The sequence below is a fragment of the Nerophis ophidion genome, linkage group LG20, assembly GCF_033978795.1.
Source record: "Nerophis ophidion isolate RoL-2023_Sa linkage group LG20, RoL_Noph_v1.0, whole genome shotgun sequence".
NCBI classification, from domain to species: Eukaryota; Metazoa; Chordata; class Actinopteri; order Syngnathiformes; family Syngnathidae; genus Nerophis; species Nerophis ophidion.
The window spans coordinates 40064520-40089550 of record NC_084630.1 but is presented as its reverse complement, the minus strand read 5'-3'; the positions used below and the strand labels follow the sequence as shown (position 1 = coordinate 40089550).

The window sequence follows — 25031 nt, the reverse complement described above, 5'->3', positions numbered from 1 at the left end:
TAACTTTTTGTAACAGATACCGATAATTTCAGATATTACATTTTAAAGCATTTACTGGTCGATATTATCGGACATCTGTAAAAATAATCACTAACTAAGAATGTAATGGCAGCAAAAAAGTTGTCACAGGGTTTTTTTTGCCACTGTGTTAACAACACTCAGTAAATGTTTGGGAACTGAGGAGACACATTTTTAATGCGTGAGCCGGTGCAGAGTCTGCAACTGAACATGACATAAAGTGCAATCATACTTGCCAACCCTCCCGGATTTTCCGGGAGACTCCCGAAATTCAGCACCTTTCTCGAAAACCTCCCGGAAGAAATTTTCTCCCGAAAATCTCCCGAAATTCAGCGGAGCTGGAGGCCACGCCCCCTCCAGCCCCATGCGGACCTGAGAGGGGACAGCCTGTTTTCACGTCCGCTTTCCCACTAAACAAACAGCTTGCCTGCCCAATCACGTTACAACATCTACGGATTTTAATAAAAAACTGCACACACAAGGAGACGAAGCAGAAGAACGAGGAAGTTACAGCCATGGCGACGCCGTCTGTAATAGAGTGATTCTATGTTGTCTGTCGCCATCTCCTGGTGAATGTTGGCTATGGCGTTATGGGGTTGCTTTTTGATTGGCCAACGATTTACGTGGTGTTGTGCACCTGACGACAAGTGACTCTCACCTGTATGCAAATGGAGAACAGAGGTTACTCAAATAGTGAAAGGTAAGTGTTGTTGTTTTTTAGTAACCAGCAAGCACAGTACAGTTAGTAGAACAACTGTGATTTTATTACTGTGCATTTGATAGGTGCCGTCTGAAATTCAACTATTTGATTTACATATACATAATAAAATAAATATATATAGCTAGAATTCACTAAAAGTCAAGTATTTCATATATACATATATATATATATATATATATATATATATATATATATATATATCTTGATTGGATTATCCAGAGAATAGTGCTCGATACCGTGGTAGAGCGCAATATGTATGTGTGGGAAAAATCACAAGACTACTTCATCTCTACAGAACTGTTTCATGAGGGGTTCCCTCAATCATCAGAATCTCCTGATGATTGAGGGAACCCCTCATGAAACAATTCTGTAGAGATGAGAGATTCTGATGATTGAGGGAACCCCTCATGAAACAGTTCTGTAGAGATTAAGTAGTCTTGTGATTTTTCCCACACCTACATATACACATATATATACACATATATATATATATATATATATATATATATATATATATATATATATATATATATATATATATATATGAAATACTCAAATTGGTAAATTGTAGATGTAAATATACTCCTCCCCTCTTAACTATGACGCCGCCCTGACCACGCCCCCAACCACGCCTCCGCTCCAACCTTGACAGAACTGTTTCATGAGGGGTTCCCTCAATCATCAGAATCTCCTGATGATTGAGGGAACCCCTCATGAAACAGTTCTGTAGAAATGAGAGATTCTGATGATTGAGGGAACCCCTCATGAAACAGTTCTGTAGAGATTAAGTAGTCTTGTGATTTTTCCCACACCTACATATACATATACACATATACATATATATATATATGAACTATATATATGAAATACTCAAATTGGTAAATTGTAGATGTAAATATACTCCTCCCCTCTTAACTATGACGCCGCCCTGACCACGCCCCCAACCACGCCTCCGCTCCAACCTTGACCACGCCCCCCGCCCCCCACCCCCCACCTCCCGAAATCAGAGTTCTCAAGGTTGGCAAGTATGAGTGGAACCCGGGTATCAAAAAAATGAGTACTATTTGATTTAGGTAAAAGTGAAAATTAGGAACAATTATTATCTGAGTTTTTCATAGAATTCTGGTGATATTGCGACCTAATTCCAGCAAAATGATGACGTTTATTGTAATTGTCCATCTTTTCTTTAAATAATGACTTTAATGAGGAGTTTATTTTCTCCTATACTTTTTCTCTCAACTTTATCCTTTCTTGACAAGAAACATCTCCCAGTGGGATGTAGCACTTATTAACACCTCGTCAATCTACGACCACGCAAATAAAAGCTGCGTTGATTATTTCCTCCATTTTGGTCTTTCTAAAGGCAGGATTGTTGCCCGCAGCTCCGGTCTTGTAAAAGCTCCCCGGCGAGAAGAGTCTACTGAGCATGAGTGTGCAGGTTTTTAGGAAGGCTGCATGGAAGCTGAGACAAGCTGGCTGTTGTCATTTCGAACACAGAGATAGGTAAAGTGAGCCCCGCGCCCGCCTTTGTGTGACAGGAAACCAGAGAACGGACGAGGGAGGAAGAAGGAGGCGAGAACTGAGGGGATCTGCACTGCAAAAACCGAAATCTAAGTAAGAGGAAATATCTCAAAAAAGGCTGATATTTCTTCTCACTAAGCAGATTTTATGTTAGTCTTTCACTTATTTTAAGTGTTTTGGTCCTAAATGATGTCAGTAAGATATTAGAGCTTGTTGCTGAGCTGTGATGACCTATATTGAGTAAAACATGCTTGAAACTAGAATATCAAGTGTTGCAAAGCTGTGTCATCAGGTATAAAACTGCTTTTTCAAAGTAATAATTTCTTACTTCAAGCATGAAATAAAAAAAAATCATGAATTTGACACAATTGTGTCTCGTAATTAAAAACAGATGACAGCCAAATGGACTTTGCTGTTTTATTTTATTGCTTCAAAACTCACCAAATTTGACACACACATCAGGACTGGCGAAAACTGCGATCTCATCAAAAAAACAAAACTCAAAATTGCGCTCTACCCCCCCCCCCCAGGAAGAAAACACAGACAAAACAGTAGAAACATGAAAAAAAAAAAACTCTATGTAGGTCTCAGTTAGACCTATATTTCATACACTGACATTCCCCGGCTAAAAAATTTCGCTTTTTTTCAAACATTATCTCCTCTGAGGCCATTTGTCGTTTCGGCTTCAAACAAACACAGAAGAGGGATTGAACCCTTCTGATTAAAAGTTGATGAAAGAGTTTTAACTAATACCCCGGTTTGGATTTTGTGAGCCCGCAAAGAACTGATGCGCTGGTGCTGTTGTGCTACTGCTGTCACAAAATGGCGGCTTCCTGCTCAGACCAAACTGCCTCTAACTCACTGTTACCATGAATTGATTAACGTGTACCCCGACTTAAACAAGTTGAAAAACTTATTGGTGTGTTACCATTTAGTGGTCAATTTTACGGAATATGTACTGTACTGTAGAATCTACTAATAAAAGTATCAATCAATCAATGTAGGACTGTCATACACAAATGAAAAAAAACCCTCAATGTAGGTCTCACTGAGACCTATATTTCATACACTGACCGCCCCCAACTAAAATGAACAGGAAGTTTGCTATTCCCACATCAGTACAACAACTGCATTACATTCACAATGCATTAGAGTCTCAAAATGCCCAAGCCACTTTACAACTGTTATTACTATGAGACTGATGTATAACACATGTATATACAACTTTTTCTCAGTGTAATAATCCATCCATCCATCTTCTACAGCTTATCCGGGCTCAGGTCGCGGGGGCAGCAGCCCAAGCGTTCCCGTCCATCGCTGCCTGCAGCTTTAATTTTACTTCTTTTGGAAAGTCTAGACAAGCCAAATTTTCTTGTTCTATTGGCAGATGATTTTGCTTAGTTCAAGCATATGAGGGCAACCCCTCCACCCCCTTGGGGCGAGGGGTTGCCCACATATGCAGTCCTCTCCAAGGTTTCTCATAGTCATCATTGTCACTGTCACCGACGTCACATTGGGTGTGAGGATGTCGTTGTGGTTTGTGCAGGACGACGGCTAGGAAATCTTAAAAAGACGCATCTACTGTGTCACCGCTGAGTTAAAGGCCTACTGAAATGAGATGTTCTTATTTAAACGGGGATAGCAGCTCCATTCTATGTGTCATACTTCATCATTTCGCCATATTGCCATATTTTCGCTGAAAGGATTTAGTAGAGAACATCCACGATGAAGTTGGCAACTTTTGGTCGCTGATAAAAAAGCCTTGCCTGTACCGGAAGTAGCAGACGATGTGCGCGTGACGTCACGGGTTGTGGAGCTCCTCACATCTGAACATTGTTTACAATCATGGCCACCAGCAGCTAGAGGGATTCGGACTGACAAAGCAACAATTTCCCCATTAATTTGAGCGATGATGAAAGATTCGTGGATGAGGAAAGTGAGAGTGAAGGACTAGGAAAAAAAAAAAAACCTAGACGGCAGAGCGATTCAGATGTTATTAGACATATTTACTAGGGTAATTCTGGAAAATCCCTCATCTGCTTATTGTGTTACTAGTGTTTTAGTGAGATTATATGGTTGTACCTGTACAACATGAAAGTCGGAGGGGTGTGGACACGGGTGTGGTGACCGCCACTGTCTCCGAGGGAAGCCACGTTTCTTGACGAGGCGAAGGCAGACGGTGGGGCCGGGCTGAGATTTTTTTTTTCCCCCTCCTCCACGGTGGAAGCATCCCACGTTCGGGGGCGGCTGAGAGTCCACAGCTGCCTCTTTGACAGGTGCAGGAGAAATGACGCAAACTCTCCGCTCATGTCTACGGTAAGAGCCGACTTATTACCACAATTTTCTCACCGAAACCTGCCGGGTGACATGTGGTAGGGAACCGTGTTCGCTTGACCACTCTGTTCCATAGTAAAGCTTCACCGTCATCTTTCGGGAATGTAAATAATGAAACACCGGCTGTGTTTGTGTTGCTAAAGGCGGCCGCAATACACCGCTTCCCACCTACAGCTTTCTTCTTTGACGTCTCCAGTATTCATTGAACAAATTGCAAAAGATTCAGCAACACAGATTTCCAGAATACTGTGGAATTATGCGATGAAAACAGACTACTTATAGCTGGGAACAGTGCTGGAACAAAATGTCCTCTACAATGCGTGACGTCACGCGCACGCATTGTCATACCGCGACGTTTTAGCAGGATACTCCCGCGCAAATTTTAAATTGCAATTTGGTAAACTAAACCGGCCGTATTGGCATTTGTTGCAATGTTAATATTTCATCATTGCGACAATTTCCCCATTCATTTGAGCGAGGATGAAATATTTGTGAATTACGATATTGATAGTGAAGGAAGGGAAAAAAAATAAATAAATAAATAAAAAAGCGGCGGCAGTGTGAGCGTTTCAGATGTAATTAGACACATTTACTAGGATAATTCTGGAAGATCCCTTATCTGCTTATTGTGTTAATAGTGTTTTAGTGAGATTTTAAAGATTGTAAAGACATACCTCGAGGTCGGATGGCTGCGGTGAACACGCAGTGTCTCAGAGAGAAGCCGAGGAGCCAAGTTCACAGCTGTCTTTTTTATGAGAGCTGCTGCAGGACGACGAATAATCCACTGATGTCTCCGGTAAGATATATATATATCACAATTTCCCCATCCAAAAACATGCTGGTTGACGTCGAGAAACATGTTCGCTTGACCGCTCTGTGTTATATTTTCACAACAACCAAAGAAACAGCGGCTGTGTCTCGGTGCTAAAGGCAGCTGCAATACACCGCTTTCCACCAACAGCATTCTTCTTTGACGTCTCCATTATTAAATGAACAAATTGCAAAAGATTCAGCAACACGGATGTCCAAAGTACTGTGGAATTATGCGATTAAAGCGGACGACTTTTAGCCGCTAGTGGTGCAGCGCTTATATTTCCTGACTGTCCGTGACGTCACGCGTACACGTCATCATTCCGCCACGTTTTCAACTCGCGGGAAATTTAAAATTGCAATTTAGTAAACTAAAGCGGCCGTATTGGCATGTGTTGCAATGTTAATATTTCATCATTGATATATAAACTATCAGACTGCGTGGTCGCTAGTAGTGGCTTTCAGTAGGCCTTTAAGGGAGTGGAGGCAAACACCTATTTCAAGGGCGGGAATAATAATCAATGACTTACCAATCATTAACGAGAGGAGATTCTGGACCTTGGAGCTTACTCCCACTACTCTGTACAGACCTTGGTCATTGATACCTGTGCAGGAAAAATAATGACAATAATTCATTTCCGCACTTTTACCGGCAATTAAGCAGACAACAAAGGCAAAATATACTTCAAAGGTGTGTATATAATGTAAACAAAAAAAAACCTGTATGTGTACATACACAACATATTAGGGCACCTTAACTTTCAACATTAAATAAATAAATAAAGGCATCTGAAGTTCAAAAGGAGTAATAAATAAAAGGACATGTGATCAGTAGCTGTGATGTAAGTTATATAGTTAAAACAAGTGCGCCCCCGTGTGTACAGAAAGAGACACTACACCCTTGTGAATCACTTAGTTTGCAAGCAGAGTTGCACAAAACCCAAGCAACCGATTTCCACACAAATATGTGGAGGGAGTCAAAGAAGAACCCAATTTAATGCAAGAGGAGGTGTCTCCTCCTCGACTTGGTTGTTTTCCTATACTTTTTAATTCGACTTGGTCGTTTTCCTTTACTTTTTAAGTGTAATGCAGGAAGGATTCATGTAAACGTGCTAATCCAAATGTTTCCTTCCTTGGTGCTCACCTGTATGCAAATGGCAGAACAAAGGTTACTCAAATAGTGAAAGGTAAGTGTTGTTGTTTTTTAGTAACCAGCAAGCACAGTACAGTTAGTAGAACAACTGTGATTTTATTACTGTGCATTTGATAGGTGCTGTCTGAAATTCAACTATTTATTTTATTTACATATATATAATAAATAAATATATATAGCTAGAATTCACTAAAAGTCAAGTATTTCATATATATATATATATATATCTTGATTGGATTATCCAGAGAATAGTGCTCGATACCGTGGTAGAGGGCAATATGTATGTGTGGGAAAAATCACAAGACTACTTCATCTCTACAGAACTGTTTCATGAGGGGTTCCCTCAATCATCAGAATCTCCTGATGATTGAGGGAACCCCTCATGAAACAATTCTGTAGAGATGAGAGATTCTGATGATTGAGGGAACCCCTCATGAAACAGTTCTGTAGAGATTAAGTAGTCTTGTGATTTTTCCTACACCTACATATATATATATATATATATATACATATATATATATATATATATGAACTAACTATATATATATATATACTCAATCGGGTGACGTAACCCAGTGGTCCCCAACCTTTTTGTATCCGCGGACCGGTCAACGCTTAATTTGTCCCACGGCCCGGGGCGAGGGGGTTCTTTTTTTTATTTTTTTATTTTTTATTTTTTTCCTTTGTCATGAAAAAGGGAAGTTTTTGTCATGAGAAAGGGAGGTTTTTTTGGTTGGTGCACTAATTGTAAGTGTATGTTGTGTTTTTATGTTGATTTATTAAAAAAAAATAATAATAATAATATATATATATATATATATATATATATTTTTTTTTTTTTATAAAAATTTATAAAAAATTATTTTGCGGCCCGGTACCAATCGGGCCACGGCCCGGTGATTGGGGACCACTGACGTAACCCACTGTTTGCACGCTCACCTCTGGTTTCTATGGCGATGATGGAGTTCTTCACAAAATCCAGACCCACTTCATCCAGCTGGGCATCGACTGCAAAAAGAAAAGAAAAAAAGAAAAAGAAGATTAACTCGCTTTGGTAAGAAAGTGACTTAGAGTCCTACTGAAATTTGAAAAAAATATGATAAGGTCAATAAAGTTGTTTTTATATACACACACACATTTTATACACATATAAATAAATATATTTTGTGTATATATATATATATACACATATATATATATACACATATATATATATACATACATATATATATATATATATACATACATATATATATATATACATACATATATATATATACACACACACACACAAATACACATATATATATATAAGTATATATGTAGTCCATGAAATCTCAAATTAAGTTAATTTAAATATTGTCAAAAAATGCAAAAGTATATTATCAAATATTTAAACAGTTTTTTTTAAATAGAAATAAACAATAATAAAGATTTCAACACAAGTTATCCACCAAATTGTGCAATTTCAACCTACTCAGTGGCTTAATGCAGGGGTTCTCAAATGGGGGTACGCGTACCCCTGGGGGTACTTGAAGGTATGCCAAGGTGTATGTGAGATTTTTTATAAATATTCTAAAAATAGCAACAATTCAAAAATCCTTTATAAATATATTTATTGAATAATACTTCAACAAAATATGTAAGTTCATAAACTGTGAAAAGAAATGCAACAATGCAATATTCAGTGTTGACAGCTAGATTTTTTGTGGACATGTTCCATAAATATTGATGTTAAAGATTAATTTTTTTGTGAAGAAATGTTTAGAAGTAAGTTGATGAATCCAGATGGATCTCTATTACAATCCCCAAAGAGGGCTCTTTAAGTTGATGATTACTTCTATGTGGAGAAATCTGCATTTAGAATTGAATCACTTGTTTATTTTTCAACCAGTTTTTAGTTATATTTATATCTTTTTTTCCCAAATAGTTCAAGAAAGACCACTACAAATGAGCAATATTTTGCACTGTTATACAATTTAATAAATGAGAAACTGATGACATAGTGCTGTATTTTACTTCTTTATCTCTTTTTTTCAACCAAAAATGCTTTGCTCTGATTAGGGGGTACTTGAATTAAAAACATGTTCACAGGGGGTACATCACTGAAAAAAGGTTGAGAACCACTGATCTAGTGGTTAGAGTGTCCGCCCTGAGATCAGTAGGTCGTGAGTTCAAACCCCGGCTGAGTCATACCAAAGACTCTAAGTGAAGTGAAGTGAATTATATTTATATAGCGCTTTTCTCAAGTGACTCAAAGCGCTTTACATAGTGACACCCAATATCTAAGTGTGGGTGGCACTGGGAGCAGGTGGGTAAAGTGTCTTGCCCAAGGACACAACGGCAGTAACTAGGATGGCACAAGTGGGAATCGAACCTGCAACCCTGAAGTTGCTGGCACGGCCACTCTACCAACCGATTCTATAAAAATGGGACTCATTGCCTCCTTGCTTGGCACTCAGCATCAAGGGTTGGAATTGGGGGTTAAATCACCATAAATGATTCCCGGGCGTGGCACCGCTGCTGCTCACTGCTCCCCTCACTTCCCAGGGGGTGATCAAGGGGATGTGTCAAATGCAAGGGACAAATTTCACCACACTTAGTGTGTGTGTGACACTCATTGGTGCTTTATCTTAAAGTAGCAATAGATTTCATGGTAAAATTGAGAAATTTACTGTGTTTTTTATAGCATTTTTCTCTAAATGAAAAAAAACAGTACCGTATTTTTCGGGCTATAAGTCCCAGTTTTTTTGATTGTTTGGCCGGGGGTGTGACTTATACTCAGGAGCGACTTATGTGTGAAATTATTAACACATTACCGTAAAATATCAAATAATATTATTTAGTTTATTCACGTAAGAGACTAGACGTATAAGATTTCATGGGATTTATGCATTAGGAGTGAGAGATGTGAGCTGACCAACACGCCGGACTGTAGTCAGCTGGAGGCGTGTCTTAATGAAATTAAACAATGGATGTCCGCTAACTTTTTGCAACTCAACGCCAAAAAAACGGAAATGCTGATTATCGGTCCTGCTAGACACCGACCTCTATTTAATAATACAACTTTAACATTTGACAACCAAATAATAAAACAAGGTGACTCGGTAAAAAATCTGGGTATTATTTTCGACCCAACTCTCTCCTTTGAGTCACACATTAAAAGCGTTACCAAAACGGCCTTCTTTCATCTCCGTAATATCGCTAAAATTCGCTCCATTTTGTCCACTAAAGACGCCGAGATCATTATCCATGCGTTTGTTACGTCTCGCCTCGATTACTGTAACGTATTATTTTCGGGTCTCCCCATGTCTAGCATTAAAAGATTACAGTTGGTACAAAATGCGGCTGCTAGACTTTTGACAAGAACAAGAAAGTTTGATCACATTACGCCTGTACTGTATATACCTTTATATACATATATGCATACATATATACCTATACTGTATATACCTTTATATACATATATACATACATATATACCTATACTGTATATACCTTTATATACATATATACATACATATATACTTATACTGTATATACCTTTATATACATACATATATACCTATACTGTATATACCTTTATATACATATATACATACATATATACCTATACTGTATATACCTTTATATACATATATACATACATATATACCTATACTGGCTCACCTGCACTGGCTTCCTGTGCACTTAAGATGTGACTTTAAGGTTTTACTACTTAGGTATAAAATACTACACGGTCTAGCTCCATCCTATCTTGCCGATTGTATTGTACCATATGTCCCGGCAAGAAATCTTCGTTCAAAAGACTCCGGCTTATTAGTGATTCCTAGAGCCCAAAAAAAGTCTGCGGGCTATAGAGCGTTTTTGATTGGGGCTCCAGTACTCTGGAATGCCCTCCCGGTAACAGTTCGAGATGCTACCTCAGTAGAAGCATTTAAGTCTCACCTTAAAACTCATCTGTATACTTTAGCCTTTAAATAGACCTCCTTTTTAGACCAGTTGATCTGCCGCTTCTTTTCTTTCTCCTATGTCCCCACCCGCCCTTGTGGAGGGGGTCCGGTCCGATAACCATGGATGAAGTACTGGCTGTCCAGAGTCGAGACCCAGGATGGACCGCTCGCCTGTATCGGTTGGGGACATCTCTACGCTGCTGACCCTCCTCCGCTTGAGATGGTCTCCTGTGGATGGGACTCTCGCTGCTGTCTTGGATCCACTATGGATTGAACTTTCACAGTATCATGTTAGACCCGCTCGACATCCATTGCTTTTGGTCCCATAGAGGGGGGGGCGGGATTGCCCACTTCTGAGGTCCTCTCCAAGGTTTCTCATAGTCAGCATTGTCACTGGCGTCCCACTGGATGTGAATTCTCCCTGCCCACTGGGTGTGAGTTGTCCTTGCCCTTTTGTGGGTTCTTCCGAGGATGTTGTAGTCGTAATGATTTGTGCAGTCCTTTGAGACATTTGTGATTTGGGGCTATATAAATAAACATTGATTGATAAACATTGAGATAGTTTGGTAAAGGTATAGCATGTTCTATATGTTGTAGTTATTTGAATGACTCTTACCATAATATGTTAGGTTAACATAGCAGTTGTTTATTTATGCCTCATATAACCTACACTTATTCAATCTGTTATTCACTATTCTTTATTTATTTTAAATTGCCTTTCAAATCTCTATTCTTGGTGTTGGCTTTTATCAAATAAATTTCCCCCAAAAATGCGACTTATACTCCAGTGCGACTTATATATGTTTTTTTTTATTTTTTTTTTTATGCATTTTTGGCAGGTGCGACTTGTAATAAGTGCTACATCCCACTCGGAGAAGTTTCTTATCAAGAAAGAATAAACTTGAGAGAAAAAGTATAGGACAAAAAAACTCCTCATTAAAGTCATCATTTAAAGACATAATTTTGCAGGAATTAGATCGCAATATCACCAGAATTCTATGAAAAAGTCAGAAAATAATTTTTCCTAATTTTCATTTGTACTTAAATCAAATAGTGCTAATATTTTCGAAACCCGGGTTGCACTTGATGTCATGTTCAGTTGCAGACTCCGAAAAATACGGTACTTTTTTTTTCTTACTGTAATAAACTGTGGTGCCGTTTTGCCATTTACAGTAATACACCCAAAAATCTACACTTGTTGATGTGCAATAAAAAACTAAAAATTAAAAATGGCAGCTCAGGTGCTAAACTTTTACACTAAAATTGCTGTTTTTTTATTTACAGTAAAAAAAAAAAGAAAATGTAAATTTGACAGTAAAATCCTGGCAATTGAGCTGCCTTTTTTAACCATAAAACAGCAGTACTGTTTTTCCATTTACAGTAATATACACTATATTTTGAGGTGAAATTATTGCAATTTACCAGATTTTTTGACATTTTAGTTTTTTTTAAATCTACTAATAAAATGCATTAAAAAAAATGGTGTATTTACTGTTAGAAGTGGCCCTCTGGGGCCAAACATAACTGCCATTGAGACACTCACTTCCTCTCTCTTTGGAATATGTCCTTCCAAGATAGTGTCCCATCTGTTTGAAGACACAGCATATTTGTTATTGCGGTAAAAAGCGACACATACGACCGGCGGCGAATGACGAGGTAGTAAAATGTTGTTTGGACTCACAGGCTCCTTCCCGCCCATGGCCTGCATCCAGAACTTGTGGTCCCCCTCCGAAAGAGCCTGCACTGTGAGGGCCGTTCCTGGCCTGAAGCAGAGGGAAAACACAATATTCATGCCATGTTACAAACATGAGCGTTGTTTTCCCAAATCTAAGGGGTGTCTACCGGTCTGTTATGTCCAGCTCCAAGCAGAACCTTCGGTCCAACATGTCTGTGGATTTGCGCAGGCAGGACTTGAGGGTAACTGACTCCATCTCACCCTGAACAACAAAAGGAGACACAAACTTAAGTAAAAAATAATGCATTACGAAAACGGTTAACGTGTGGCTTTTTTTTTTGTTTTGTTATGTAGTTTTCAACAAAGAGTACTAAGCTCTTGGACACAGGAGGGCTTTGGGGGCAAAACAAAAAGGATTTTGTGTTCATTTATTGTGGGAATGTCAGAGAATAAAATAGTTGTGGTTGAAAACAATAAAAGAAGCAACATATTCCTTAATATAAACATCCCAATGACTCTGCAAACTTGTATTCTTGGGGATCTTCATCAATTTACAAACCCCGTTTCCATATGAGTTGGGAAATTGTGTTCGATGTAAATAAAAACAGAATACAATGATTTGCAAATCCTTTTCAACCCATATTCAGTTGAATATGCTACAAAGACAACATATTTGATGTTCAAACTCAAACTTTATTTTTTTTTTTGCAAATAATAATTAACTTAGAATTTCATGGCTGCAACACGTGCCAAAGTAGTTGGGAAAGGGCATGTTTACCACTGTGTTACATCACCTTTTCTTTTAACAACACTCAATAAACATTTGGGAACTGAGGAAACTAATTGTTGAAGCTTTGAAAGTGGAATTCTTTCCCATTCTTGTTTTATGTAGAGCTTCGGTCTTTCAACAGTCCGGGGTCTCCGCTGTCGTATTTTACGCTTCATAATCCGCCACACATTTTCCATGGGAGACATACAGTATCTGGACTGCAGGTGGGCCAGGAAAGTACCCGCACTCTTTTTTTTACGAAGCCACGCTGTTGTAACACTTGTCTTGCTGAAATAAGCAGGGGCGTCCATGATAACGTTGCTTGGATGACAACATATGATGCTCCAAAACCTGTATGTACCTTTCAGCATTAATGGTGCCTTCACAGATGGGCACTAATGCACCCCCATACCATCACACATGCTGACTTTTCAACTTTGCGCCTATAATAATCCGAATGGTTATTTTCCTCTTTGTTCTGGAGGACACCACGTCCTCTGTTTCCAAATATAATTTGAAATGTGGACTTGTCAGACCACAGAACACCTTTTCACTTTGCATCAGTCCATCTTAGGTGAGCTCGGGCCCAGCGAAGCCGGCGGCGTTTCTGGATGTTGTTGATAAATGGGTTTGGCTTTGCAGAGTAGAGTTTTAACTTGCACTTACAGATGTAGCGACCGACCGTAGTTACTAACAGTGGTTTTATGAAGTGTTCCTGAGCCCATGTGGTGATATCCTTTACACACTGATGTCGGTTTTTGATGCAGTACCGCCTGATTGATCAAAGGTCCGTAATATCATCGCTTACGTGCATTGATTTCTCCAGATTCTCAGAACTTTTTGATGATTTTGCGGACCGTAGATGGTAAAATCCCTAAATTCCTTGCAATAGCTCGTTGAGAAATGTTGTTCTTAAACTGTTCGACAATTTGCTTACAAACTGGTGACCTTCGCCCCATCCTTGTTTGTGAATGAGTTAGTGTTTCATGGAAGCTGCTTTTATAGCCAATCATGGCACCCACCTGTTCCCAATTAGCCTGCACACCTGTGGGATGTTCCAAATAAGTGTTTGATGAGCATTCCCCAACATTATCAGTATTTATTGCCACCTTTCCCAACTTCTTTGTCACATGTTGCTGGCATCAAATTCTAAAGTTAATGATTTGCACAAAAAAACATGTTTATGAGTTTGAACATCAAATATGTTGTCTTTGTAGCATATTCAACTGAATATGGCTTGAAAAGGATTTGCAAATCATTGTATTCTGTTTATATTTACATCTAAGATAATTTCCCAAATAATATGGAAAAGGGGTTTGTACAAAACACTATAGAAATACAAAATACTGTACAATATACAGAACAAGACAAGAGTATCGGAGTAATAAATAACAATCAGTGTTGGACGTAGGGTAGTATTGCACAGTAGGGTATTAGAGTACGATATTGTATCGGGGTGAATTATTATTATTATTATTATTATAAGTTAGAGTTCAACATGTTGACAGCTCTGGGAAAGAAGTGTAAGAACGAGTATTAGCTAACTATTAACTTTGTTTGCAGGTCAAATGTAGTGACTGTTTTAATCCAGCAGATGGCGACATTGTGAAGTAACACAGTATCAGTGCCACACACTTACTGATGCATCTTTGGGAATTATTAGTCAATTATATTTATATAGCGCTTTTCTCTAGTGACTCAAAGCTCTTTACATAGTGACACCCAATATCTAAGATTTAAAAAGTCATAAATTTTACTTTTTGAAACATTCATCCATCCATCCATCATCTTCCGCTTATCCGAGGTCGGGTTGCGGGGGCAGCAGCCTAAGCAGGGAAGCCTAGACTTCCCTCTCACCAGCCACTTCTTCTAGCTCTTCCCGGGGGATCCCGAGGCGTTCCCAGGCCAGCCGGGAGACATAGTCTTCCCAACGTGTCCTGGGTCTTCCCCGTGGCCTCCTACCGGTTGGACGTGCCCTAAACACCTCCCTAGGGAGGCGTTCGAGTGGCATCCTGACCAGATGCCCGAACCACCTCATCTGGCTCCTCTCCATGTGAAGGAGCAGCGGCTTTACTTTGAGTTCCTCCCGGATGGCAGAGCTTCTCACCCTATCTCTAAGGGAGAGAACCAAACTCATTTGGGCCGCTTGTACCCGTGATCTTATCCTTTCGGTCATGACCCAAAGCTCATGACCATAGGTGAGGATGGGAACGTAGATCGACCGGTAAATTGAGAGCTTTGCCTTCCGGCTCAGCTCCTTCTTCACCACAACGGATCGGTACAACGTCCGCATTACTGAAGACGCCGCACCGATCCGCCTGTCGATCTCACCATCCACTCTTCCCTCACTCGTGAACAAGACTCCTAGGTACTTGAACTCCTCCACTTGGGGCAGGGTCTCCTCCCCAACCCGGAGATGGCACTCCACCCTTATCCGGGCGAGAACCATGGACTCGGGCTTAGAGGTGCTGATTCTCATTCCGGTCGCTTCACACTCGGCTGCGAACCGATCCAGTGAGAGCTGAAGATCCCGGTCAGATGAAGCCATCAGGACCACATCATCTGCAAAAAGCAGAGACCTAATCCCGTGGCCACCAAACCGGAACCCTTCAACGCCTTGACTGCGCCTAGAAATTCTGTCCATAAAAGTTATGAACAGAATCGGTGACAAAGGACAGCCTTGGCGGAGTCCAACCCTCACTGGAAATGTGTCCGACTTACTGCCGGCAATGCGGACCAAGCTCTGACACTGATCATACAGGGAGTGGACCGCCACAATAAGACAGTCCAGTACCCCATACTCTCTGAGCACTCCCCACAGGACTTCCCGAGGGACACGGTCCAATGCCTTCTCCAAGTCCACAAAGCACATGTAGACTGGTTGGGCAAACTCCCATGCACCCTCAAGAACCCTGCCGAGAGTATAGAGCTGGTCCACAGTTCCACCACCAGGACCAAAACCACACTGTTCCTCCTGAATCCGAGGTTGGACTATCCGGCGTAGCCTCCTCTCCAGTACACCTGAATAAACCTTACCGGGAAGGCTGAGGAGTGTGATCCCACGATAGTTGGAACACACCCTCCGGTCCCCCTTCTTAAAGAGAGGAACCACCACCCCGGTCTAATTTCCGATATTACATTTTAAAGCATTTAACGTTGGTAGAGTGGCCGTGCCAGCAACTTGAGAGTTGCAGGTTCGATTCCCGCTTGTGCCATCCTAGTCACTGCCTTTGTGTCCTTGGGCAAGACACTTTACCCACCTGCTCCCAGTGCCACCCACACTGGTATAAATGCAACTTAGATATTGGGTGTCACTATGTAAAGCGCTTTGAGTCACTTGAGAAAAGCGCTATATAAATATAATTCACTAAAACACTAATATCAGCAGTCTCTAGTTTATTGTTAATTCCTATGACATATTTCTGCTCAAACTCTTTATTGATCCGTCCCGATAAAACATCTGCATGCACATAACTTAAAAACATGAATCATTTAAAAAAAAAAAACCTCCCTCTATCAAAATGGAAAATAGAGATAAAGGCATCCATCCATTTACCACCGCTTGTCCATGTAATGTAAAAAGCTGACAAATGAAAATAATGTTTGCCTTAGTGCCCTAAAGCAGTGGTTCTCAAATGGGGGTGCGTGTACCCCTGGCGGTACTTGAAGGTATGCTTGAATTGTTGCTATTTTAAAAAATAGCAACAATTCAAAAATCCTCTATAAATATATTTATTGAATAATACTTCATCAAAATATGAATGTAAGTTCATAAAATGACATTACATGCAGAGGTCTGGAACATTCTGCCCCTCCATATTGGAACTGCTGAGTGTTTTAAGTCTCGTCTTAAGACCCATTTTTATTCTCTGGCTTTTAACACGACGTGAGTTGTCTGGTCCTCCGGGTTTTTACATTTGGATTTCTATTTACTGTTTTAATTGGTTTCACCCTTAAAATCGTTTCCAATCATATTTATTTTATATTGCTTTTATGTGTATTTATTTATTATTATTTATTTTTATTTATTGTTTTTATTTTTTTTCCCCCTTGGCCTCAGTCTGCACCCCCACTCCAGGGCCTAGGCTAAGACCGATTTTTTAATTTTATTTTAATCTTCTATTTTTTTTCTTCACCCCCCCCCCTTGTTTACCTGTATGTCATCTTTTTTGTAAGGGGCGCTGGAAGCCGGCAGACCCGTCAGCGATCCTGTTCTGTCTCCCTGTAATGTTTTTCTGATCTTGAATGGGATTGTGCTGAAAATATCTATCTATCTATCTATTCAATCATTGGTGGAGCTCAGGATAGTATTTGAATGTTGTTTTTAATATTGTTCTGCAGCACTTTGGAAATGTAAGGACCAGATGAGTCGCCCGCTGGCCTGTTTTAAAAATAGCTCAAATAGCAGCACTTACCAGTGAGCTGCCTCTATTTTTTAAATTTTTATTTATTTACTAGCAAGCTGGTCTCGCTTTGCTGGACATTTTTAATTCTAAGAGAGACAAAACTCAAATAGAATTTGAAAATCCAAGAAAATATTTTAAAGACTTGGTCTTCACTTGTTTAAATAAATTCATTTATTTTTTTACTTTGCTTCTTATAACTTTCAGAAAGACAACTTTAGAGAAAAAACACAACCATAAAAATGATTTTAGGATTTTTAAACACATATACCTTTTTACCTTTTAAATTCCTTCCTCTTCTTTCCTGACAATTTAAATCAATGTTCAAGCATTTTTTTTTTTATTGTAAAGAATAATAAATACATTTTAATTTAATTCTTCATTTTAGCTTCTGTTTTTTCGATGAAGAATATTTGTGAAATATTTCTTCAAACTTATGACTAAAATTCGCAAAAAATATTCTGGCAAATCTAGAAAATGTGTAAAATCAAATTTAAATCTTATTTCAAAGTCTTTTGAATTTCTTTAAAAAATTTTGTTCTGGAAAATCCAGAAGAAATAATTATTTGTCTTTGTTAGAAATATAGCTTGGTCCAATTTGTTATATATTCTAACAAAGTGCAGATTGGATTTTAACCTATTTCAAACATGTCATCAAAATTCAAAAAATAATCTTAATCAGAAAAATGTACTAATGATGTTCAATAATTTATTTTTTAATTTTTTCAAAAAGATTCGAATTAGCCACTTTTTGTGTTCATTTTTTTGGGTTGAATTTTGAATTTTAAAGAGTCGAAATTGAAGATAAACTATGTTTTCAACTTTTCTCATCTTCTAACCCTTCAATTAAGTGTTTTTTTTCATAATTTATTCTCTACAAAAAACCTTCCGTAAAAGGAAAAAAAAATGTACGACGGAATAACAGACAGACTAACCCATTTTTTTATTTATATATAGATTTATATTTTAAAGGTAAATTGAGCAAATTGGCTATTTCTGGCAATTTATTTAAGTGTGTATCAAACTGGTAGCCCTTGGCATTAATCAGTACCCAAGAAGTAGCTCTTGCTTTCAAAAAGGTTGGTGACCCCTGGATTAGGGGGTACTTGAATTAAAAACATGTTCACAGGGGGTACATCACTGAAAAAAGGTTGAGAACCACTGCTCTAAAATATGAGCCCTAATTTAAGGCAACACTCACCTTGACCTTAAAAAGTAAATATTCGAGGCCTGCTATTATATTTATCAAATATTGTTAAAGGCCTACTGAAATGAGATGTTCTTATTTAAACGGGGATAGCAGGTCCATTCTATGTGTCATACTTGATCATTTCGCCATATTGCCATATTTTCGCTGAAAGGATTTAGTAGAGAACATCCACGATAAAGTTTGCAACTTTTGGTCGCTAATAAAAAAGCCTTGCCTGTACCGGAAGTAGCAGACGATGTGCACGTGACGTCACGGGTTGTGGAGCTCCTCACATCTGAACATTGTTTACAATCATGACCACCAGCAGCGAGAGCGATTCGGACCGAGAAAGCAACGATTTCCCCATTAATTTGAGCGAGGATGAAAGATTCGTGGATGAGGAAAGTGAGAGTGAAGGACTAGGGAAAAAAATACTAGAGGGCAGTGGGAGCGATTCAGATGTTATTAGACACATTTACTAGGATAATTCTGGATAATCCCTTATCTGCTTATTGTGTTACTAGTGTTTTAGTGAGATTATATGGTCGTCCTTGTACAACATGAAGGTCGGCCCCGCACCTTTCTTCAGCACCAGTCGACGGGTGGTGGCGATGCCCATCTCTGCCCTTTGCAAGGGACCCTCTTCATCTTTCGAAATGATCACTGCATAATACACTGTACTTTGTGTGTCTGATCCAATCCAACCGTGTTCGCTTGACCGCTCTGTTCCATAGTAAAGCTTCACCGTCATCTTTCGGGAATGTAAACAAGGAAACACCGGCTGTGTTTGTGTTGCTAAAGCCGGCCGCAATACACCGCTTCCCACCTACAGCTTTCTTCTTTGACGTCTCCATTATTCATTGAACAAATTGCAAAAGATTCAGCAACACAGATGTCCGGAATAATGTGGAATTATGCGATAAAAACAGAAGACTTATAGCTGGGAACGGTGCTAGAATCCGTGACGTCACGCGCATGATACTTCCGCGGGAAATTTAAAATTGCAATTTAGTAAACAAAAGCGGCCGTATTGGCATGTGTTGCAATGTTAATATTTCATCATTGATATATAAACTATCAGACTGCGTGGTCACTAGTAGTGGCTTTCTGTAGGCCTTTAAATTATTCACAGGTGAGTTAATAAAAGTATTAATTATTTCAATATATTCGTCCTGTGTTTTATTCAGATTATAATCTTGATCAACAAATTCAAGGAAAAATCATAAAATCATATAGAATCTTGTACATTTCGAGGTATCGTCAAAAGCGACCAATATATACTTGGTATCGGCTCGATACCAACATTCACAGTATTGTCTAAACCTACTTGTTTCCATCCATCCATCCATTTTCTACCGCTTATTCCCTTTCGGGGTCGCGGGGGGCGCTGGCGCCTTTCTCAGCTACAATCGGGCGGAAGGCGGGGTACACCCTGGACAAGTCGCCACCTCATCGCAGGGCCAACACAGATAGACAGACAACATTCACACACTAGGGACCATTTAGTGTTGCCAATCAACCTATCCCCAGGTGCATGTCTTTGGAGGTGGGAGGGGCCTATCCCCAGGTGCATGTCTTTGGAGGTGGGAGGGGCCTATCCCCAGGTGCATGTCTTTGGAGGTGGGAGGGGCCTATCCCCAGGTGCATGTCTTTGGAGGTGGGAGGGGCCTATCCCCAGGTGCATGTCTTTGGAGGTGGGAGGGGCCTATCCCCAGGTGCATGTCTTTGGAGGTGGGAGGAAGCCGGAGTACCCGGAGGGAACCCACGCATTCACGGGGAGAACATGCAAACTCCACACAGAAAGATCCTCAGCCTGGAATTGAACCCAGGACTGTAGGACCTTCGTATTGTGAGGCAGACGCACTAACCCCTCTGCCACCGTGAAGCCCTGTTCCCATCTAATCTTTGTTATTTATTTTATTTTGTTTTTTTATGTATTTATTTATTTTTATTTTTTGTTTTCATTCAGTCATTGGTGGAGCTCAGGATAGTATTGAGTGTTGTTTTTAATATTGTTGTGCAGCACTTTGGAAACGTTTTGTTGTTGAACTGTGCTATATAAATAAAGTGCATTGGATAATGTGTACACTCACAGTCCTTCCACCAGATCTGTGGTCAAAGGTCACCATATGCAGGATCTTCTGCTCTTTGACAAAAGTGCAGTAACGTTTCACCCAGCTGGAACCAAAGGGCGGTGGCCCTGGGGACGCAAGAACAGGCAGACGTAAACATGCGGCTACGGGAAAAACTTTGGCGGCATGATACTGTCTACAAAAGTTGGAGCAAAAACTCCATCTGGACCGCACGTTTTTCCTGGACGTAGAGGTAGCCTTCATAGCTGATGGAGCTGGTCTGCCTGTAGTCCTGAGGCACCTCCCGGATCCTTTTCATGAGCTCGTAGACCTCGGAGCGAGCGCCCTCAAAGCGACTCCTCGTCTGCCAAGGGAAAGTCACACATCATTTGAAATGAGTGGCTGTGCTTCGATGGATGAGACGTTGCATTTAACACACGTGCAAAACGACGACTAATCCAGATTGCACGTTTGGCGCAATGGAAACGTGTCGTACAAACCCAGTTGGGAAATTGTGTTAGATGTAAATATAAACAGAATACAATGATTTGCAAATCCTTTTCAACCCATATTCAGTTGAATATGCTACAAAGACAACATATTTGATGTTCAAACTCATAGAAAATAATTAACTTAGAATTTCATGGCTGCAATACGTGCCAAAGTAGTTGGGAAAGGGCATGTTCACCACTGTGTTACATCACCTTTTCTTTTAACAACACTCAATAAACGTTTGGGAACTGAGGAAACTAATTGTTGAAGCTTTGAAAGTGGAATTCTTTACCATTCTTGTTTTATGTAGAGCTTCAGTCCTTCAACAGTCCGGGGTCTCCGCTGTCGTATTTTACACTTCATAATGCGCCACACATTTTCCATGGGAGACAGGTCTGGACTGCAGGCGGGCCAGGAAAGTACCCGCACTCTTTTACTAAGAAGCCACACTGTTGTAACACGTGGCTTGGCATTGTCTTGGTGAAATAAGCAGGGGCGTCCATGATAACGTTGCTTAATGACAACATATGTTGTTCCAAAACCTGTATGTACCATTCAGCATTAATGGTGCCTTCACAGATGTGTAAGTTACCCATGCCTCGGGCACTAATGCACCCCCATACCATCACACATGCTGGCTTTTGAACTTTGCGCCTATAATAATCCGAATGGTTATTTTCCTCTTTGTTCTGGAGGACACCACCTCCACAGTTTCCAAATATAATTTGAAATGTGGACTCGTCAGACCACAGAACACTTTTACACTTTGCATCAGTCTATCTTAGATGAGCTCGGGCCCAGCGAAGCCGGCAGCGTTTCTGGGTGTTGTTGATAAATGGGTTTTGCTCTGCATAGTAGAGTTTTAACTTGCACTTACAGATGTAGCGACCAACTATGGTTACTGACAGTGGTTTTCTGAAGTGTTCCTGAGCCCATGTGGTGATATCCTTTACACACTGATGTTGGTTTTTGATGCAGTACCGCCTGAGGGATCAAAGGTCCGTAATATCATCGCTTACGTGCAGTGATTTCTCCAGATTCTCTGAACTTTTTGATGATTTTACGGACCATAGATGGTAAAATCCCTAAATTCCTTGCAGTAGCTCGTTGAGAAATGTTGTTCTAAAACTGTTCGACAATTTGCTTACAAATTGGTGATCTTCGCCCCATCCTTGTTTGTGAATTACTTAGCATTCCGTGCAAGCTGCTTTTCTAGCCAATCATGGCACCCACCTGTTCCCAATTAGCCTGCACACCTGTGGGATGTTCCAAATAAGTGTTTGATGAGCATTCCTCAACTTTATCAGTATTTATTGCCACCTTTCCCAACTTCTTTGTCACATGTTGCTGTTATCATATTTTAAAGTTAATGATTATTTGCACAAAAAAAATGTTTATCAGTTTGAAAATCAAATATGTTGTCTTTGTAGCATATTCAACTGAATATGGGTTTAAGTACCCGCACTCTTTTTTTTTACGAAAGCCACGCTGTTGTAACACGTGCTGAATGTGGCTTGGTATTGTCTTGCTGAAATAAGCAGGGGCGTCCATGAAAAAGTCGGCGCTTATATGGCAGCATGTTGTTCCAAAACCTGTATGTACCTTTCAGCATTAATGGTGCCTTCACAGATGTGTAAGTTACCCATGCCTTGGGCACTAATGCACCCCCATACCATCACACATGCTGGCTTTTGAACTTTGCGTCGATAACAGTCTGGATGGTTCGCTTCCCCTTTGGTCCGGGATGACACGATGTTGAATATTTCCAAAAACAATTTGAAATGTGGACTCGTCAGACCACAGAACACTTTTCCACTTTGCATCAGTCCATCTTAGATGGCAGCGTTTCTGGATGTTGTTGATAAATGGCTGTCGCTTTGCATAGTAGAGCTTTAACTTGCACTTACAGATGTAGCGACCAACTGTATTTTGTGACAGTGGTTTTCTGAAGTGTTCCTGAGCCCATGTGGTGATATCCTTTTGAGATTGATTTCGGTTTTTAATGCATTGCTGTCTGAGGGATCAAAGGTCACGGTCATTCAATGTTGGTTTCCGGCCATGCCGCTTACGTGGAGTGATTTCTCCAGATTCTCTGAACCTTTTGATGATATTATGGAGCGTAGATGTTGAAATCCCTAAATTTCTTGCAATGTCACTTTGAGAAAGGTTGTTCTTAAACTGTTTGACTATTTGCTCACGCAGTTGTGGACAAAGGGGTGTACCTCGCCCCATCCTTTCTTGTGAAAGACTAAAAGTTAATTATTTGCACAAAAAAAAATAAAGTTTATGAGTTTGAAGATCAAATATGTTGTCTTTGTAGCATATTCAACTGAATATGGCTTGAAAAGGATTTGCAAATCATTGTATTCTGTTTATATTTACATCTAACACTATTTCCCAACTCATATGGAAACGGGGTTTGTACATCAGGTTGTAATATGCATAGGCAAGATATAGGATTCCTACTTTGGAGAAATACTTTCTTGTGCACCACTCACAGTATTACAAAACCCAAAAGCAGTGAAGTTGGGGTGTAACGGTACGCAAAAATTTCGGTTCGGTACGTACTTCGGTTTAGAGGTCACGGTTCGGTTAATTTTCGGTACAGTAAGAGAACAACAAAATATACATTTTTTGGTTGTTTATTTACCAAATTTGCAAAATCTTCCACCAAAAATATTTTTCTTAGTGGAATATTTGATTTGAAATAATGGGAACCTTGGATAGGTCAATAATACATAATAACATTGATTTTGATTCACTATTATGTTTAGAGCAACGACAGTTTGAAAGGAAAAAAAGACAGCTTTGTTTTATTAGTCAATGTTGCGACTTTTTCTAAATTACATTTAGCCTTTAAAGGCCTACTGAAATGAGATGTTCTTATTTAAACGGGGATAGCAGGTCCATTCTATGTGTCATACTTCATAATTTCACCATATTTTTGCTGAAAGGATTTAGTAGAGAACATCGATGATAAAGTTCGCAATTTTTGGTCGCTAATAAAAAAGCCTTGCCTGTACCGGAAGTAGCAGACGATGTGCGTGTGACGTCACGGGTTGTGGAGCTCCTCACATCTGAACATTGTTTACAATCATGGCCACCGGCAGCAAGAGCGATTCGGACTGAGAAAGCGACGATTTCCCCATTAATTTGAGCGAGGATGAAACATTCGTGGATGAGGAAAGTTAGAGTGAAGGACTAGGAAAAAAAAAAAGAAATAAAAATGGCAGTGGGAGCGATTCAGATGTTATTAGACACATTTACAAGGAAAATTCTGGAAAATCCTTTAACTGCTTATTGTATTACTAGTGTTTTAGTGAAATTATATGGTAACTGAATATCGGAGAGGTGTGGCCACGGGTGTATGGTGACCGCCAGTGTTTCTGAGGGAAGCCACGTTTCTCGATGAGGCAAGCTTTTTCCCCCCTCCACGTTCGGGGGCGGCCGATCGGAGGAGGCAAGAGAGTCCGCGGCTGCCTCTTCGACAGGTGCACAAGGATCGACGCAAGCTATCCGCTCATGTCTACGGTAAGAGCCGACTTATTACCACAATTTTCTCACCGAAACCTGCCGGTTTACATGTGGTAGGGAACCATGTTCGCTGTTCCATAGTAAAGCTTCACCGTCATCTTTCGGGTCTGTAAACAAAGAAACACCGGCTGTGTTTGTGTTGCTAAAGGCGGCCGCAATACACCGCTTCCCACCTACAGCTTTCTTCTTTGACGTCACCATTATTCATTAAACAAATTGCAAAAGATTCCGCAACACAGATATCCATAACACTGTGGAATTATGCGATAAAAACAGACGACTTATAGCTGTGAACGGTGCGGGAACAAAATGTCCTCTACAATGCGTGACATCACGCGCACACGTCATCACACTGCGTCATTTCAGCAGGATACTTCCGCGCAAATT

General features: G+C 39.9%; 1 protein-coding gene across 2 annotated transcripts in view; it reads right to left on the bottom strand.

Annotated features, from left to right (window-relative positions):
- The window catches only part of LOC133539127 (rho GTPase-activating protein 10-like), a 170556-nt gene that overhangs the window by 12106 nt on the left and 133419 nt on the right, over window positions 1-25031 (bottom strand). For both annotated transcript variants that reach the window (XM_061881221.1, XM_061881222.1), the window contains exons 8-14: window positions 20853-20982; window positions 20640-20746; window positions 12353-12447; window positions 12192-12273; window positions 12054-12096; window positions 7497-7565; window positions 5935-6009 (exon numbers count right to left, since the gene is read on the bottom strand). In XM_061881221.1, coding sequence (XP_061737205.1) covers window positions 5935-6009; window positions 7497-7565; window positions 12054-12096; window positions 12192-12273; window positions 12353-12447; window positions 20640-20746; window positions 20853-20982 — 601 coding nt within the window. The remainder of the gene's footprint in view (window positions 1-5934; window positions 6010-7496; window positions 7566-12053; window positions 12097-12191; window positions 12274-12352; window positions 12448-20639; window positions 20747-20852; window positions 20983-25031) is intronic.